The sequence below is a fragment of the Pseudorasbora parva genome, chromosome 16 (genome assembly GCF_024679245.1).
Source record: "Pseudorasbora parva isolate DD20220531a chromosome 16, ASM2467924v1, whole genome shotgun sequence".
Lineage (NCBI taxonomy): Eukaryota > Metazoa > Chordata > Actinopteri > Cypriniformes > Gobionidae > Pseudorasbora > Pseudorasbora parva.
This window is the reverse complement of record NC_090187.1, coordinates 6,960,407-6,977,548: the sequence shown is the minus strand read 5'-3', so window position 1 is coordinate 6,977,548 and position 17,142 is coordinate 6,960,407. Positions and strand designations below refer to the sequence as shown.

The following is a 17,142-nucleotide window of genomic DNA, read 5'->3' as shown; positions in this document are numbered from 1 at the left end:
TATATATTATTAATATATTAAAATAAAATAAAAACATTTTTAATTTTAACAATATTATTTTTAAAAGATTACTCTTTTTACTGTATTTTGTTTAAATAAATGTAGCCTTGAAATAAATATTTTTTACATGAACAAAAATATAACATTGTTTTCTTGTTGATAGTGTTAAATTGTGTTAAAGGTAAACTGATCTTCTACGTTTCAGAAGACCAAATGTATGCCCACTAACACCACATTACCTCTCCTCTACAGCTTCATCATCTTCATCCTCGTCCTCAATAATATGCTCCTCCTCCACCTCCTCATCCTCCTCTTCATCCTCATCATCAAGCTCTTTTGAGGGTGAAGCAGGAGGTACGGGCTCCTCGGGACGAGTAGACGGGCAGCAGACGTATTCAGTGCCGTGGAACTTATCGATGCCACAGGGAAGCAGCATGCCGTAGCTGTGCAGGACCATGTTTCCCTTAGAACAGGCCTAGAGAGAGAGACACACAGAGAGAGTCAAGAAATCTGATTCAATTAGAGCAAATATGGTTTGAAAGGCCAGTCTGCTGTGTAAGAACAGCCCGAAGAAATTCAGCAGACCTCTCAAATATCTGTCCTGGGATCAGTGGAGTCAGCGCACGGAGATGCTTTCAGTATGCACACACTGAGAATGAATGACGGCAGCTCGGGGGGGATTTACAGTACAAACAGAACAAGAAGTGTCCATGTACACACTGCAGCTACATTTGGTTGTGTTTTCCTCTACATGTACACCAAGTTAACAGCGGGCATTCTGCATCCAAATTCATTCATGAAGAAGATAGTAAAGAAAATATCTATCTGTGATGGTCAAAAATTTCTGATGACAGCTGTGAGATTTCAATTTTCACAAGGAGTAGTAGGTATGATGTTAGAAATGCGTTACCTGCTAGATATTTTGCTATACTGTTTATAAGGACTGCCTTTTATTATTTGCATGTGCGAACGACAATCATGGAGTAATGCAAAAGTCATGGAGTAATGCAAAAGTCATGGAGTAATGCAAAAGTCATGGAGTAATGCAAAAGTAATGGAGTAATGCAAAAGTCATGGAGTAATGCAAAAATCATGGAATTATGCAACAATACACAATATACAACACACAATTTAAGTGATGTTTGGTCACTGGTGTGCATCAGCTATTTGACAACATTGAATGCGCATTATTTAATCATAATTCAGAGTAATTTGTTTTGAAATAAAAGTCATATTCATTTTTTTTTTAACTCAAGATTCTTCTCGGGGGGCGATTGAGTATGACCACGTCAGGCTACATTACCACATGACTGTAAAATATATAAAAAGGTTATGTTTATATATCTATACATTTCAAACTTTCTATTCATACAAGAAAATGTTTTCAATACTGATAATGAGTGTCTCTTGAGCATGATTTGAGCTTGACATGATTTCTGAAGGATCAAGTAACTGACGACTGGAGTAATGATGCTGAACATTCAGCTTTGCATTGCAGGAATAAATCACATTTTAAATAGAATTTAATTCAAATAGAAAATGAATAATATTTCAAAACATTTTTGTTTTTAATGTATTGTTTTAATAAATACATGCAGGCTTGGTGAACATATCAGACCTAAAAAATATATTGAAATATTTAATATATATATATATAGAGAGAGAGAGAGAGAGAGAGAGAGAGAGAGAGAGAGAGAGAGAGAGAGAGAGAGAGAGAGAGAGAGAGAGAGAGAGAGAGAGAGAGAGAGAGAGAGAGAGAGAGAGAGAGAGAGAGAGCGAGAGAGAGAGAGAGAGAGAGAGAGAGAGAGAGAGAGAGAGAGAGAGAGAGAGCGAGAGAGAGAGAGAGAGAGAGAGAGAGAGAGAGAGATCTTATTGAACCCAATATTTTGTTCATTAGTAGGCCTATATGCATTTCAAAATGTTGTCTCTTTTTATTATGCAAAGATTCCCCATAGATGTGTTTTTAACATTAACTACACATCATCAAAAACATCTAGCTAGTGAACCAACGCAAACTCAGGAAAGTAGGTGTTACTCTTTTATTCCCGGCACACAATAATAACTTGAGGAATTCAAGGCCGCAAGTGAATGCAATTGTCACATTGAAATTAGAAAAGGCAGCACAGATAGCAAGGAAACTGGACTGTTCATGAGATGTGAGCAAGTGTAAAACCAACAGTTTAACAGCGCATTCGGCGAGCAGCACAGTTGTGTGTGTGTGTGTGTGTGTGTGTGTGTGTGCGTGTGTGCGTGTGTGTGTGTGTGTGTGTGTGTGAGGTGGAAGGGTCAAGAGATTAGCAGTATTACAGCAGTACGGCTTATCCAGTTATCAGGGTGAAATGTGAGGACTCAAGCTTGAAGCAGAAAAAGACAGAGAAAATCAGAGCATGACACTCGAGTCTACAACTGAAAATCCATCAATTTCAACGAGCATTAGATGTAGAGGGAAATTGCAGTGGTTTGCAAAAGTTCTGTAAAAAAAAATTCTGTAGGGCCCTTTAATTTCAGCAATGTGGAAAAATGGGTGTAATCTTGGAATCCAGGCATGAAAATGGAATTTACAGTATAACATGGAATTTGGCAAATTTTGAATGAATAAATCAAAAGTAGGGCTGAAAAATACATTGGTATATGGACGAGTGTTTGTGATATGAATATCTAAATATGAAGTCTGCATTCTCTGCATGTGAATGAGTGCACTGTGATTTTTTTGATCATCAAAAATTAATTAAACCCTCAAAATGGAATAAAATGGGGGGGGGGGGTGTTTGATGAAAATAATTATTTCATAACCTAAACAACTAATTTAAACTAATAAATGGTCATAGATTTGATCATAAATTTCATGATTTAAATTAATTATTAGATATGCTTTTTGATGACTAAAATGTTTTTTAACCATTAAAACAGAATTTGAATGGAAAAACTAAATCTCATTGGGTTTGAACTGTGACCAAAAGTTGACACAACAACATCCAAAGACAATTTCAGTGAGACGACTGTAATTGTGCAGCCTAGAAATCTAGATGCACCCTAGCGGCAGCAAATTTAATTTGCCCGCAAGTGTGGTCTAGCAACTCTCAATTCCTATCTGAGCTGTATTCCTCAGAATCTGGACGGCCCAATCACGTCGTGTATAGAGTCGGCAGGCGGGGCCATAATGACGACGGCCAAGTTGCGTTTGCGTGCTTCTAGTAACACAGAAACTGGCGAACGGCGGCGGTCTTTCGAATCAGCTCTGACCGCGACTCTGGAAGACTTGGAGTTAAGCTCTCCTCTGAGAAAAGAACAAAGAGCGGCACTGAAGTCATTCTTAAAAAGGGAAGATGTGTTCGGAGTTTAGCCGACCGGATACGGCGAATGTTTAATCAGTCAGCGAGCTCCCCTTCACCGTCGTTGCTCCGGTTGGTGTAGCGCTATCCTATCGCGTGCAGAGGGAGTTTGAAAGACAACCGTTTATCCCGCCCCTCGGATTGAGCCCTGTCTATGGTGAGTTTCCAGACCGAACATCTTGATGTGGGTCTGGCTTGTCAGGCTAGTAATTGTGCTTTCAGCAACTCAATTTACCGAACTACGTAAAACTGATGCGGCTCCTTCTGCGGGTTACATCCCTTATCTGTCGAATCTCAAAGGTCCCAAAAATGACTTCAAAAAGCTGTATATTAGATTTCAAACATGTTCATTGCCTATAATTCTGCGGCTTTGCACAGCATCTTTCTATTTATTATGGACAGACACATTTCTTGTGGAGTACATGTATTATGTAATAAGCGGTGCATGTCTGTGGTGCTGGACATTAAGTCTTACCTCTTTGGCCACACCGTGCCACTGCTGGTGACTCACACACATGTCCATACGCTCCTTATGGAAGAATTTACACTTCTCTGGCACCAGGAGGACATCACTCACGAATTCCCCAACTGAAAACATACAAACACACAGCACGCAGATTATTGGCATGGCTGAGGCTTTAATATCATACAGCTGGTACAATGCAAACAGAAAACATCTAACACCCACTAACAAAACAGATTTGCAAATTCGGGACAGCAAATAACAACACAGCTCAATAATTCATCAACACATGGTCTTTTGCAGTCTATAATGAGCATTTTACAAATAGGGCAAGTGGCATCTGAACAGACATCTGGTCAGTACCAAGAGACAGAACAAAGATCTGGCGTGCACAGATCATCCCGTCCACAGCAGAGGGAGAGCGAACAGCAGCAAGAAAGTCTCGCTGCGTTCTTTAAAGAGAACTGTGTAATTCTAACATTCCTAGGGATTGTGAACGCTGTTAATTAGAAACGTTGCTCTGATTGTTCAAGCGATCTGACATATTAATACTGCCTCAACCTGAACAATGAGATTTAGGAAGAAGAAAAAAAATAATCAAAGTGAATAATTTTTCTAATAAAAATTGCAATTGTGATTTAAAACTCAGGGTAAACTGTGCTTGTTTGTCAGGTGTTGATCAATTTGAACAACTGTCTTAATTTCTTCAGTGCTAATTTAAACCATCAAACTTGGAAAACCACAGGGAGTCCTAAAAAAAAAATATTTAATCTCATTTAATCTTAATCTCATTACAAGTATGGGAAGACAATTGGCGAATGTTGCGTTCCGAAACACGTTAAAGTGGCAAAAATTCAGAGCAGATGCAGAGATGCCGTGTGAACCGAGCCGCTCTGAGATGCTGAAAACACGGACGGATCATGAGCTGCTCACGGGTAAATGAACACATTGGTGTTTTACTCTGAAACACGTAGCGCATGTATTTATTTCATTAAATTGCAGCCGTTGTTCTAAGTCATATAGCAATTTCGGTTTTATTTCAATGAACCATGCAGCTCTAGTAGGAATGCACTGAAATGCTGGCCAATGAAAAAGAAAATCTTTCAATTGCTCATCATAATTGGGTTTGAGTTTGTCAGTATTACAATAAATCTTCTCTTTTTTACACATGATAAACTACACTTAGATTTATTATTTTACGGTTTTAGGTTGTTGTTTTTTTACATTTTCATAAAAAAATTATAGCTTACGTGTTATTTAATAATCACATCAAATGAAGAAAGTTAGTAAAATCACTTCAAAACAAAGAGCTTTGGTCAAGAAGGCCCTGATTTGTTTTTATATTTGTAAAAAATATTTTGAATCTTTGGGATTGATTTTCAGGAGAACTGTGCCTTTAAGGAAATCAATTTGCACTAAACAAGAGTTAATGTATAAATGAAACAGGAAAGGGAGAGTGTGAGCAAGCGAGTGACAGCTGAGGAGCTCAGATGCCATCAGACAGGCCAGCATGGGATTGTGTGCCATATGCAGGAGAGTTATTACAGAGCTGATTTCAGGACAGCTGGGGGGCCAATCCGACCTCTGAGCCTGAACGACAGAGAGGGAGAGACTGAATCGTTTAATGACCAGAAATCTGTTCACAAACGAAGAGAATTGTGACCATCCACAAACTGCTCATTTGGCCGTTACCACACAACAGGCCTAAGGCCAAATCGGCCTGAAACCAGAGAGCTGAGGAAAGGTGGACAGGAGAGAAAGAAAAGGCCAGTGTTAGGGAAAATGAGAGGGTTTGGAGGAAATAACTGAAAATAGCAGATAACACAATAGTTGTTTCAAACCAAAGCCTCTCCACACCGTTCAAACTCACATATGCAAAAATCATCCCATCTCCCCTAAGGTGCCAAATAAACTAAAGTGCTTACATAATTGAAAACAGCATATTATTAACCTAATTATCAAACTCTGTACTGTGTCTGCATACCTGCTCTGCCACTGAGACCTGTAGAGGTGTGTTATGGATTCAAAACAACGCACTGTTGATCATCACAAAATCATCACTTTTTCAAGTGTCATTGCACATAAGGTTAAAGGGTTTACTGGCTTTAAATGTTACCACAGGAGTGTGTTTGAACAGATAAGGCAATCACAGTCCCATGCTAGTATACAGTATGTGGTTATGTATTCAAATGTGCATTTTATGCCATTTTTTTTACAAGCTGAGAGGAGAGTAAAAAAATATTTTCTGTGGCAATCGACAGCATGTCACAGATGCCGTCGATAAAGCTTAACTTGTAGTGAACCCGGAACGCTCACAACGCAATCTTCTCTGCTGAAAAACCGTGTGGGTGATTCAGCAATTACATTATTTATTTTACAGCTGCAGTAGAAAAAGCAGAAAATAAGTCCTGACAGCGTCAATAGGGCTACATGCTGCTGCTCGACTGCAATAAACGAGCTATCGCATTTATATCATGTGAAGAGCGAGGCAGTGAAGCAGAGAAGCACAGCATTCTGCCTCTACAACTACACACATAAAACTACCGGCTAGGAAATAGAAAATACACATTTTTACAAAATACTATGGAAACCAACAGACATTATACAACGATTAACATTTTAAACAGTAGTATTCAACATTGTTGTCACATGACATTCTTATGCTGCAGGTTTACAACAGCATTATTTCATTCCAGAATAAAAATGGCTATTGTGCATTGCTTTATTAAAAGAAAAGAAAAAGAAAAGAAAGTGCTTTGAATTTGTCCTCTGCATTGAACCCATTCAAGTTAGTGAACACACATAAGGAGTAGTGAGAAGTTAAGATACACACACAGCAAACCATGGACACACACACCCAGAGCAATGGGCAGCCATTTTTGCTAACTGTCTGACTGTCTAACCAGTCGGCCATGACGGCCCCGTATATTAGGTGTACTTAGTAATATAATAATTACTATAGGTACAATGTACATAGTGTGTTCATGTATCGCAAAACACTTGTGCGGCTACTGATGTGGGATATAGGAAAAATTAGGAGACAGGTTTGGTGGTATGGGTAGGTTTAAGGGTGGGTTAAAGGAACACGCTGAATTGTTGGGACTTAAGCTTATTCACCGTATCCCCCAGAGATAGGCAAGTCATACACACCACTCTCATCTCCGTGCGTGCCATAGCTCTGTCTGACGCACCCACCGCTAGCCTAGCTTAGCACAAAGACTGGAGGTAAATGGCTCCATCTAACCTAATGCTCAATAAGTGACAAAATAACGCCAACATTTTCCTATTTACATGTTGTGCATAATATAGTTATATCATGCACTAAGACAGACGGAAAATTAAAAGTTTTGATTTTCTAGACCGATATGGTTAGGAACAATTTTTTTTACTGTTACTTTGGGGTGTTTGTAGCCTATAGTCCACAGGTTAAGTTGTCTTTACTTAAGCAATATTTCTACAGCCTGTGCCTCCCCGGTTTTGGGATATTTTGGCCCATTTTGGCTGCGATTCCTCTACTTTGATTAGCAATAGGAGGTGTTTTGTTGTTCAGACCTGGCAACCCTGTCCCTCAGTTCGCATTTGTGCACTTTGAAGGCATGGCCTGGCCTGGCGTGGCCTTCAAACTACACACCCTTCACTTTGGGACACAGCTATAGACGATCAAACAAGCACCTATCCACCTACCCATAATGCCAATAACACAAAAGCACCAATAAAGCACTGTGCGCAAAAGTACAAAAATTCTGGGTAAAAAAACAACCCAATGTTGGGTCAAATATGGATTAACCCAGCATTTGGGTTGTCTTAAGCAAATATTTAACCCAATCGCTGGGTTAATCCATATTTGACCCAAAATTGGGTTAAAACAACCCAGCATTTTTTAGAGTGTACATATTTTGCAGTCATTTGTAAGCCTTGTATGAGTAACAGAATTTTTGAAGGTCACTACTATTCACTGAAAGCAAAAATTGCTTGATGCACAGTGCAAGATTTGAATGAAGAAAATGAATTGTATGGACAAGAACTGCAAGGAGGACAATGCTTCACGGACAAAATAACAGCATACACATTTGGAGTGATGATGAACAACAAATTAATTTTCATTGTTGGATAAACAATTCCTTTGAAAACATAATTGAATTTATTTAGGTCAGACCCAAAAAAAGAGTGACTGATGAAAAAAAACAATCATTTCAATCCAAAAAGCAGGACGACACATGGAATGACTCGTTTGTGCGCCCATGTAATCCCTGATTTTCCATTTTATATTAAACAACTGTGCATAAATTTGACTAAGCGCTTGACTTGTGAAGGCAAACTGCAGGCTCACGACATGATCAAAAAGCTCTTAGATGATCCAACAAAGGCTGGAAAAGAAGCGTATTATAGTTGGTAAGAAAGAGATAAAAAGAGAAATAAATGCTATGAAGAGGAACGACACAAAAGGATTGAGGCCAGCTGCTTTCAACTTCATAGTTTATAGCCCAGTTCTTCTGCTCTGTCCCAGACCTACATCAAAGATTTATGACTATTACACATTAAAAGCAGTATTATCTCTCTAAAAACGATTTCCCCATCTTCTTTCCGTTTTTATCTCTAGTTGTATCTACTAGACGCTTTGGCCAGGATGGAATCTGCCCGCATCCGCGTCTGTTTTCAGAAACACTATCATCAAATGAACTAGTATAACCTTCAGAGAGCTGAACACTGATGATGTTTCTGTGGAGCAGAGTTGCTGTTGATGTAGCACAATCCTCCCTGCTAAAGAGCTGTTTATCTCAGCACTACCTTGTATTTGTATCATTCAGGACTATTAAGGCTAAAGAGTGAAACAGTCAGCAACTAAACAAACCCAAACAAAATACTGGAAAAAGTCTGCTGACTGCCCATTAGGAATTAACCTCGGCTGAAATGAATCAAGCCAGTGCTTGAAAGTGAAGAGCTAATGGTCAAACATGAGTCGAGAGAACAGAACAGATCTGAAAACTCAACATTTCACTCGCAGATGTAATTACTGCGGTCATATAAACCCACTCATCTTAATTTTGTTTGAGGAAACAAACTAAAAAGATCAAGGGCAGACAGACTATCTTAAAAAGGATAATTCGCCCAAAAATGAAAACTCACTCATGTCGTTCCAAACACATAAGGTTATATTATTATTGCGTTAGATTACATTTTTATTGCCTAATTCCTATGCATGTCTGCACTTTCTTCTGCACTGGACACTCCTGTCACCAAGACAAATTCCTTATGTGTGTGTAAGCATACATGGCAATGAAGTGCTTTCCGATTCCAAATGTCTTTAAGATATTTTTATTAAAATCGGGCAGAGATTTTGGCCCCTCCATTTAAAGTCCAATCGACCAAAACTTGTGATGCTTTAAAAGGTTCATAACGACATTGTAATAGAAATCCATTTAATCTTCTGAAGAAAGAAACATGACAACTTCACCATATTTGATGTGCTCCATTTATGTGCTAAATTAATTGTGTTCATCATATAAAACAACTTAGATTAAAGTTTTTGGATGAACTAAACCTTTAAAGAAATCTTTTACTCACCCTTATGTCATTCCGAATCAACAAGACTAATGTAAAATTTTGAATAATCTTTACACTGCTCTTTTCTATAGGATATAACAAATCTTATAACCTTTTGCTTATATTTTAACATCAACGCAAATGATCGAGACCAGCGTGTTCCAATGATGTTTGGTTTCACTAAAATCAAACCTGCCACTACGTATCTTTCCACAATAAGTTTGAAAATGTGCATGTGATCATGAGATTTGAATGCATTGGGAGAGCTGATTATTATCCATCAATACCAAACTTAAATTTTAAGCTGTTCAAAACACGATTTGAAATCGCTGGTGGGTTTCTGACATCACAAACTATCCTGTTACCAATCAGGTCAACATGAGGACAGGGCTTTAACATTTCATCATTACTGTGCTGTGAAGCAGGGGAGTCTCAAGAGAAGCCAGGTTTTCCTGGTATATTTTTCCATTGATGTGAAAAATCAGGTACATTAACAAAATAGTAGTATACGATGTTATGATGAACTATATGCCTTTCTCCATTGATGTTCAGAGTGTTTCTGAGGATTCTGATTTTTAGAAGAAAGACTGAGATGGCGAACAGGAACGTGTTTTGTGTAACATTAGCAACAAATTATTAGCTGTTTGATAACGTAGTAAAGCAAAAAGTTAATCATATTAATTGTTTGTTTTGAGTCCGACGTTGTAAAGAGCAATATCATTGTACAGCATTTACTTCAGTAACTTGAGTAAAGTTTAGCTATTGGATCTCTGCATTGTGTGAGGGAGTGGAGGCAGGGATAATTATTTTACATATTCATGGTTCACAGGAAAAAAACTCATTGATCAAAGATGAATTTTAAGGGATACATTTATTGACTATGCTTTTAGAGCATCAGAGATACTTTTGGAAGGGATGCATTGGGCGTACAAAGACAACACTGTACAATACTCAAAGATCAAGCCAGCACATTGACAGATTTCTGAGGTTTTCCGCTGCATTGAAAGACAGAGACATGGACAGGCTGCCTATTTCACCGCATTACACCACCAAAAACAAATCACTCTCCCTAATTAAACTCCAGAGGCCAGAATGTTGCTGAATCACAATGAAACCTCCTCATTAATAACAGTGGTAAAACCCCAGAGGCAGTGGAGAGGTGAGAAGAATACAAGGTGAGACCGAACACAAGCGAGTCTCGCTGATGTACCGCCTTCAATTCAAGGTTACAAATGCGCCTAAAGAGGAAAATCTCCTTAAAGACCAGGGGCTGCTTTTCCAGACACAGAATACATCCAGTCCCTGACTGCAGCAGAACTCATCAACTGTGGCCAGAAAACACCCACATTTTAGTGGTGTTTGCCAAGGCAATATTAATATTTCTCAAAATGTAATTATGTTTATGGGTATGCAATAAATATTAGTCTGTGACTTGAACCATATAAGGTTCTTTCAAGCACTAGATATACACACATAAGTATTTGAACACCCTGCTATTTTGCAAGTTCTCCCACTTGGAAATCATGTAGGGGTCTGAAATTGTCATCATAGGTGCATGTCCACTGAGAGAGACATAATCTAAAAAATATGATACAGCTGCAAATAATAATTTATTTAAAATAGCAGGGTGTTCAAATACTTATTTTCCTCAACGTATGTGTGTGTGTGTGTATATATAGGCCTATATATACATATACATATACATATATACACACACACACACACACACACACACACACACACACATATATATACTTTTAGGGGTTCCCATTTTATGGATTTAGTTTGTTAATTTTTTATTTTAATTAAATCTTAAGAAATTAAACAGCTTGTAAACATTTTTCAATAGAAAAAAAAACATTAAACATGAAAGTAATGCTATCATTTAGGACATTTTTGGCATATATTTTCTTAAGAGAGGAGAATTTGTGTTATGAAAAAATATCCCTTCAAATAATGTGGCTTATTGAGAAGTATTATGCTGTTACTATCTAAAGCAATCAGATATGTGGAAAGGCAGAAGAAATACTTCCAACTACCAAAAGAACCTAGTAAATTATTTTATTTTTCTTTTGTTACGGGATTTGCTGCAGTATCATTTTTCTGTTTTTATCTTCAGCCAATTTGTACGCTCCACTTTAGATCAATAAAACAGTTTCCATGGCTACTTATAAGTAGAGAAAGTTGTTGATGGAGCAGTGTGGTGCTGCTATGAGCCGACTCAAACAGCTTTAGATTCCTCCAAACCCAGAAACTGTATTGGCTAGCCGTCATTCACAGCAAAAGAGACACAGGAAGCACTGGACTGAAAGTGCATCGTCCGCCCGACCCTGTCAATCAAACAGCAGTCGACATCAGGTGATGCGAGTCAACAGCTGCCGCGTCAGCTCAAACACACACACAAAACAAAAATCAGCCATCTTGGAAAGCCTCTGACAGTCGGCCCATTTCACAGTCGGCTGGCAGCGCTAATGGCTTTTTTCAGCCCGCAAAGAGCCACAACTCAATCACTTCCTACGAGAGAGGGACAAACACGGGGAGGAGATGAGGAAAAGGCAGGGACAGGCGGATGGCAGCTTTTCCTCTGAGACGCAATGAGATGAATGTTGTTTTTCTTACGTGGATCAGAACAATTGTTAATAATTTATTTTCTTTGGAAAATTAATAACAGTGGGAAGTTATTTATGCCTGGAGGTTACTATGGCGTAAGACTCTGACTGGAGCTTTTATGAATGTATTTGCATGACTGACAGTTTATAAGGAGTTGACTGCCATTTACTTTTTCACCTTTTTCACCAAACACACAAAAAATACAATGCGGTCCTAAAGTCTCAGACCACTAGTCAAAATTCAGCTATTAAGCCTTTTTTCACATTTAAATACAACATATTTAAATGGCAATTTTATGTATTATTATATTAATCAGCAAACCAACAGTATTGTAAGAGTATTTATAAGAAAAGTCATTCATTTCATGATCAAAAATTTGTTTTTGATTAGTGACCTATAAACACAATAGCCTGGTTTCACAGACAGGACATAGATTAAGCCAGGATTAGAGGCCTTGGTTCAATTAGGGCATATAAGTGGCTTAAACGTGCCTTAAAAACAGACATTGCTGGTGTGCATCTTGAGACAAAACAATGATACATACATATTTTAAGATCTGTCAGTTCAAATTGCTTTCAGTTAAAACAGCTCAAACATGCATTTCAGTCTGGGACAAGCATAAGCCTGGTCTGTAAAACTGGGGGAATATTTCTTAAATCTATAGGAAATTTAGCCTTCTATAATATAAAATATATATAAAAACTGTAAAATAATTTTGTCTATTACATTTTTAAACCTTGGTTTTCAACACCACTGTACTGTGATTTGATTTCTGCGGTTATGAAATTCTGTTCCAGCATGCACCGCGGCATAAATAAATTGTCCCAATAAATTAAGTCCTACTTAATGGTTTACTATATATTTGGATGAATATCTTGATTTATTATACACTACCGTTCAAAAGTTTGGGGTCAGGGTTTTTTTAGGGGGGAAATATATTGATAGGCCTTTTATTTTGGTAATGAATAAATAAATGCTTTTATTCAGCAAGGATGCATTAAACAGATCATAAGCGACCGTAAAGACAAGTTAGAAAAGTTCTATTTAAAATTAAAGTTCTTTTGAACTGTACAATCATTGAAGAATACTGAAAATATTCATCACAGTTTCCACAAAAATATTAAGTATCACAACTGTTTTCAACATTGATAATAAGTATAAATGTTTCTTGAGCAGCAAATCAGCATATTAGAATGATTTCTGAATGATTATGAGAAACTGAATACATCACAGGAATAAATTGCATTTTAAAATATATTAAAAAAAGAAAACCATAATTTAAAATTGTAATATTTTATAATATTTCTGTTCCTATTATATTTTGATCAAATAAATTATTTAAAAAACATTTTCAAAAATTGTCTTACACACTCCAAACTTCTGATCAGTAGTGTACAGTATGTGTAATTCTCCACTGATGTGTTTTAAAGGGGAGCTATTAAGCTTTTTCAACTTTAGTTAGTGTAATGTAGCTGTTTGAGCATTAAAAAAAAAAGATCTGCAAGGTTACAAAGCTCAAAGTCCACTCCAAAGGGAGATCATTTATTTAACAGAATTCAATTTTCAAGAACTACAACGAACGACTCGCTTAGACTACGTGATTTTTCTAAGCTTTGTGAAGTCACGATGTTACTCATTTAAATAATCCCTGCCCACGGAATATGCTGTCAAAGAGATATTGCTTTGTCTAGCCCTGTTTCCAAAACTCATTTGTTTGATTTTCCTAAGGCTGACGAGAGTGCTTAAAATTTATTAAGATTTTAAACACTTTCTGAACATTATAACCCCAAAGTTTATCTGTGTCCTGCACATTTTATGGAGAACAACTCCCAAAATCAATTGGAGCAGTTCTCACTTTGTTGGGACAAACTGTTGTTTATGAATCGCAACTTAAAAGTATGTCTTATTATTTGTATTAACAGTTCCAATTAGTTTTATGTTGTTGCTGTAAACAAAGGGCAAAGCTGTTTGCCTCCGCTCGCCTGCAAGACAACATTAGTGTTGATGATATAGTGTTTACTGAATCATTTGTATGTTTACTGTTTGTATTAGTTTCCCAAAAAATATCATGTACAACATTGTATCTAAAATATATAAGAAAAAAAAAAAGTTACTTTTCCCGAAAACGCTGTGCCAATCGCAACACTGGGGCCAGCTAACCAATCGCAGCACATTTTATATTTGCTTCATCGAAACAGGAACTAACTCGTTCAGGCCAGAGTGGGGTAGGGGTGCATAATAGTACCCCATAAATGTTAACTACACTACGTCATCGCAAACATCCAGTTAGTGAGTTGGAAACTCTGTTAGCGAGGTAAAAAATAAAGAATAAGTGGTGAAGAAAGAGTTCAAAAGTGAGTTTACAAACTCTGACAGTTTAAACCACCCAGATGTCCAAGTTGATATTGCCAATTGCTGGGAAAAGGAGAAGCAATAGCTGCCTCTGCGGCACGAGAAACAAGAACACACATTCACAGCCCAAAGGATCTCCTCTAACCTCTGCCTGAAAGGGGAATGGGATTTTGCTTTATTACTATAAGGTTCCCCACACAATAATGGCTTTTTACCTAACTGCCACCTTTGTGGCCATGTAGACACAACCGCTAAATTGGGTTGTCAGTTCACCTTTTAGTGCTTAAACCTGTTCTGTACACACACAGTTTAACTCCGGAATTAACTTGTGAAAACTGCAGGTAGTGACAACTGCATTCACAAAAAATCTACAGTGTGTACAGAACCGAACAACTAGTTTTAATGATGTACAACGAGAAATATGAGAGATAAGAGACAAGAGATACATCTCTGATGCATGTTAAAATACAAACTTTACCGTGCAGCAGAGATGTATCTCTCATCTGTATGTGCTGTGTAAGAAATCAAACAAAAAACAGCTATGCTATGATAGCTCCCCCCACCAAACAGAGTCTACTCTGGTATGTAATGGACAATCCAATCAAAATCAACTCAAGATGGATAAAAGTCAAGACACATACAATCATATTTTTTTTCCTGCTGAATTTTCAGTTCCACCTGGGAAAAAGTCTGATACAAGCTATGACTCATTCATGTTGCCAGATCTTGCAAGCAAATCAACGGAAAACAACCATAAAAAAGTGGAAGCATTTATGCTGAAAATGCGACAGAAATATAGCGACCTGCCTCTGCTCAATATAATAACTCTATAAACTCAATCGATGTAAGAGCCACGCTTAAACAACAAGCATAAAAATGCTTATATGGCAACACTGCGAGCGCGCTCTGTGAAGCAGCCTTTGAGCATTAACAAAACACGATGCCTTCGTCGACTGTGTAATAGTTAAAGGGGGGATCTCATTCTATTTCATGCATTCTGACTTATTTATACTGTTAAAGTAAAATAAAACTACGTATGATGGAGTATTTCTGTGCCAAACACACTCCTTCAAGATGCGAATACATTACTGAAAGATTTTTCCGAGCTTATATGCTTGTACGACTTCATAAAGGGCGGAATTTCTTGTACGGGCACTTCTCCCAGATGAGATCAAGAGCATCAACAATGACCTTTGTTCGGGTTACAGAAGCTCAGAGCTCGGCAGAATCGGTCTTTTATAAATATGATCAAACTAAAGACTCTTGGGAGATATGAAGGATGCAATACTCTATAGGTACTCAAGATTAACATGAGACTGTCATATACCCTTCAAAATTTCTGAAAACAACAACTATTATAATTGTAATATTGCTTTAGTGAGAATAGCGCATCCCACACATGCGAGACGCCAGAACATTGCTATGGTTACCACTGTGTCAATCATTGCAGTTTCAGGTGCGAGTCATGTTCCGTACACACACTAAACGATAATTCAGTGCCACTCACTCCCGCATTTAAATGCAGTTTTAACTCCTGAAATTTTACAGTGTGTACGTAGCCCCTAAGAACAGTGTTGTACTAACTGAAATTTTTCAGGGGGTTTTCCAAGTTGCATGACAGTATTATAACTATATACTTTTTTCCAACAAGTAGTGAATGAATATATATATATATTACACACACTGAACTAAAGGATTATTAGGAACACCATACTAATACTGTGTTTGACCCCTTAATTCTACGTGGCATTGATTCAACAAGGTGCTGAAAGCATTCTTAGAGTGTATATGTATATATAGAGCATCACAACAAAGGGCCTCAATGGAGCCTATACCCATCAAAGATAAGAAATCATAGTGGCTACATGAGCACCGGTTCAGGGACTGAATTTGATCACTAACATCACAGTCTTGTCACTTTGAACTGCTCTTCTAGGTTCTCAGATGTCTCACTTCCACAATGGCACCTTTAACCCCATGAGACATTCGGGATAATTGCCCGTTTAAAAGGACAACAGAGCTGTCAATCAAACACCACTTACCCAAGCACTTGTAGGGGATCACGATGTGAGCGTGTCCCTTACACTGTTTCTTGTCCTTCTTGCACCAGTTCTCGATCTTCACTGGCTGGTTGGCTTCCACCACATTTGTGATTTGCAGCTCAGGATACATCTAAAAAGAAGAGACCAGAGAGATTCAGACTGAAGTGTAAGCAGTGATCCATGCTTCACAATCTCCTGATGCCATCTGTTCATGTATTGGAACTAACACAAGATTTACTCTCTCCTGAAATGCATTAAAAGGACATCGATGGAAACCAATCCCAAAATGTACAGGGAGGGTATTGCTTTTTTACAGCCAGCCTTACGACAGATCATGCAAGATATGACATTTTTAACAGAAAAGTGTTTTTTAATATAGTTGTGGAAAAGGATGTTTTAGTGTATAGTGCTGGGAGGCATATTGTGATCATAAATTAGCAGCAGGAGCAATAATATACACCCCAAGGACTGAAACATTTTTTCAGTTCAAATCTTTGAGGTCAGTAAACATTTTGTAATGTTTTTAAAAGAAGTCTTAAGCAGAAGTCTGCTCACAAAGGCTACATTTATTTGATCGAAGATTACAGTACATGCACTGCAGTAATATTCTGAAATATTATTACACTTAAACATAATTGTTTTCTATTTAATAGAAAGCATTTTAATAAGCTGACTAATATTTTCATTGAAATGGTGATCATTTTTTAGGGTTCTTTGATAAATAGAAAACATTGTATTTATTGTAATTTAAACATTATAAATCTCTTTACTGTAATTTTTGATCAATTGAATGTATATT

The 17,142-nt window shown here is 37.5% G+C and overlaps 1 protein-coding gene across 5 annotated transcripts in view; it reads right to left on the bottom strand.

The window, feature by feature from the left end:
• Window positions 1-17,142, bottom strand: part of aplp2 (amyloid beta (A4) precursor-like protein 2) — a 91,664-nt gene that overhangs the window by 31,904 nt on the left and 42,618 nt on the right. For all 5 annotated transcript variants that reach the window (XM_067419264.1, XM_067419265.1, XM_067419266.1 and 2 more), the window contains exons 3-5: window positions 16,344-16,473; window positions 3,808-3,920; window positions 240-475 (exon numbers count right to left, since the gene is read on the bottom strand). In XM_067419264.1, the coding sequence (XP_067275365.1) occupies window positions 240-475; window positions 3,808-3,920; window positions 16,344-16,473 (479 nt within the window). The remainder of the gene's footprint in view (window positions 1-239; window positions 476-3,807; window positions 3,921-16,343; window positions 16,474-17,142) is intronic.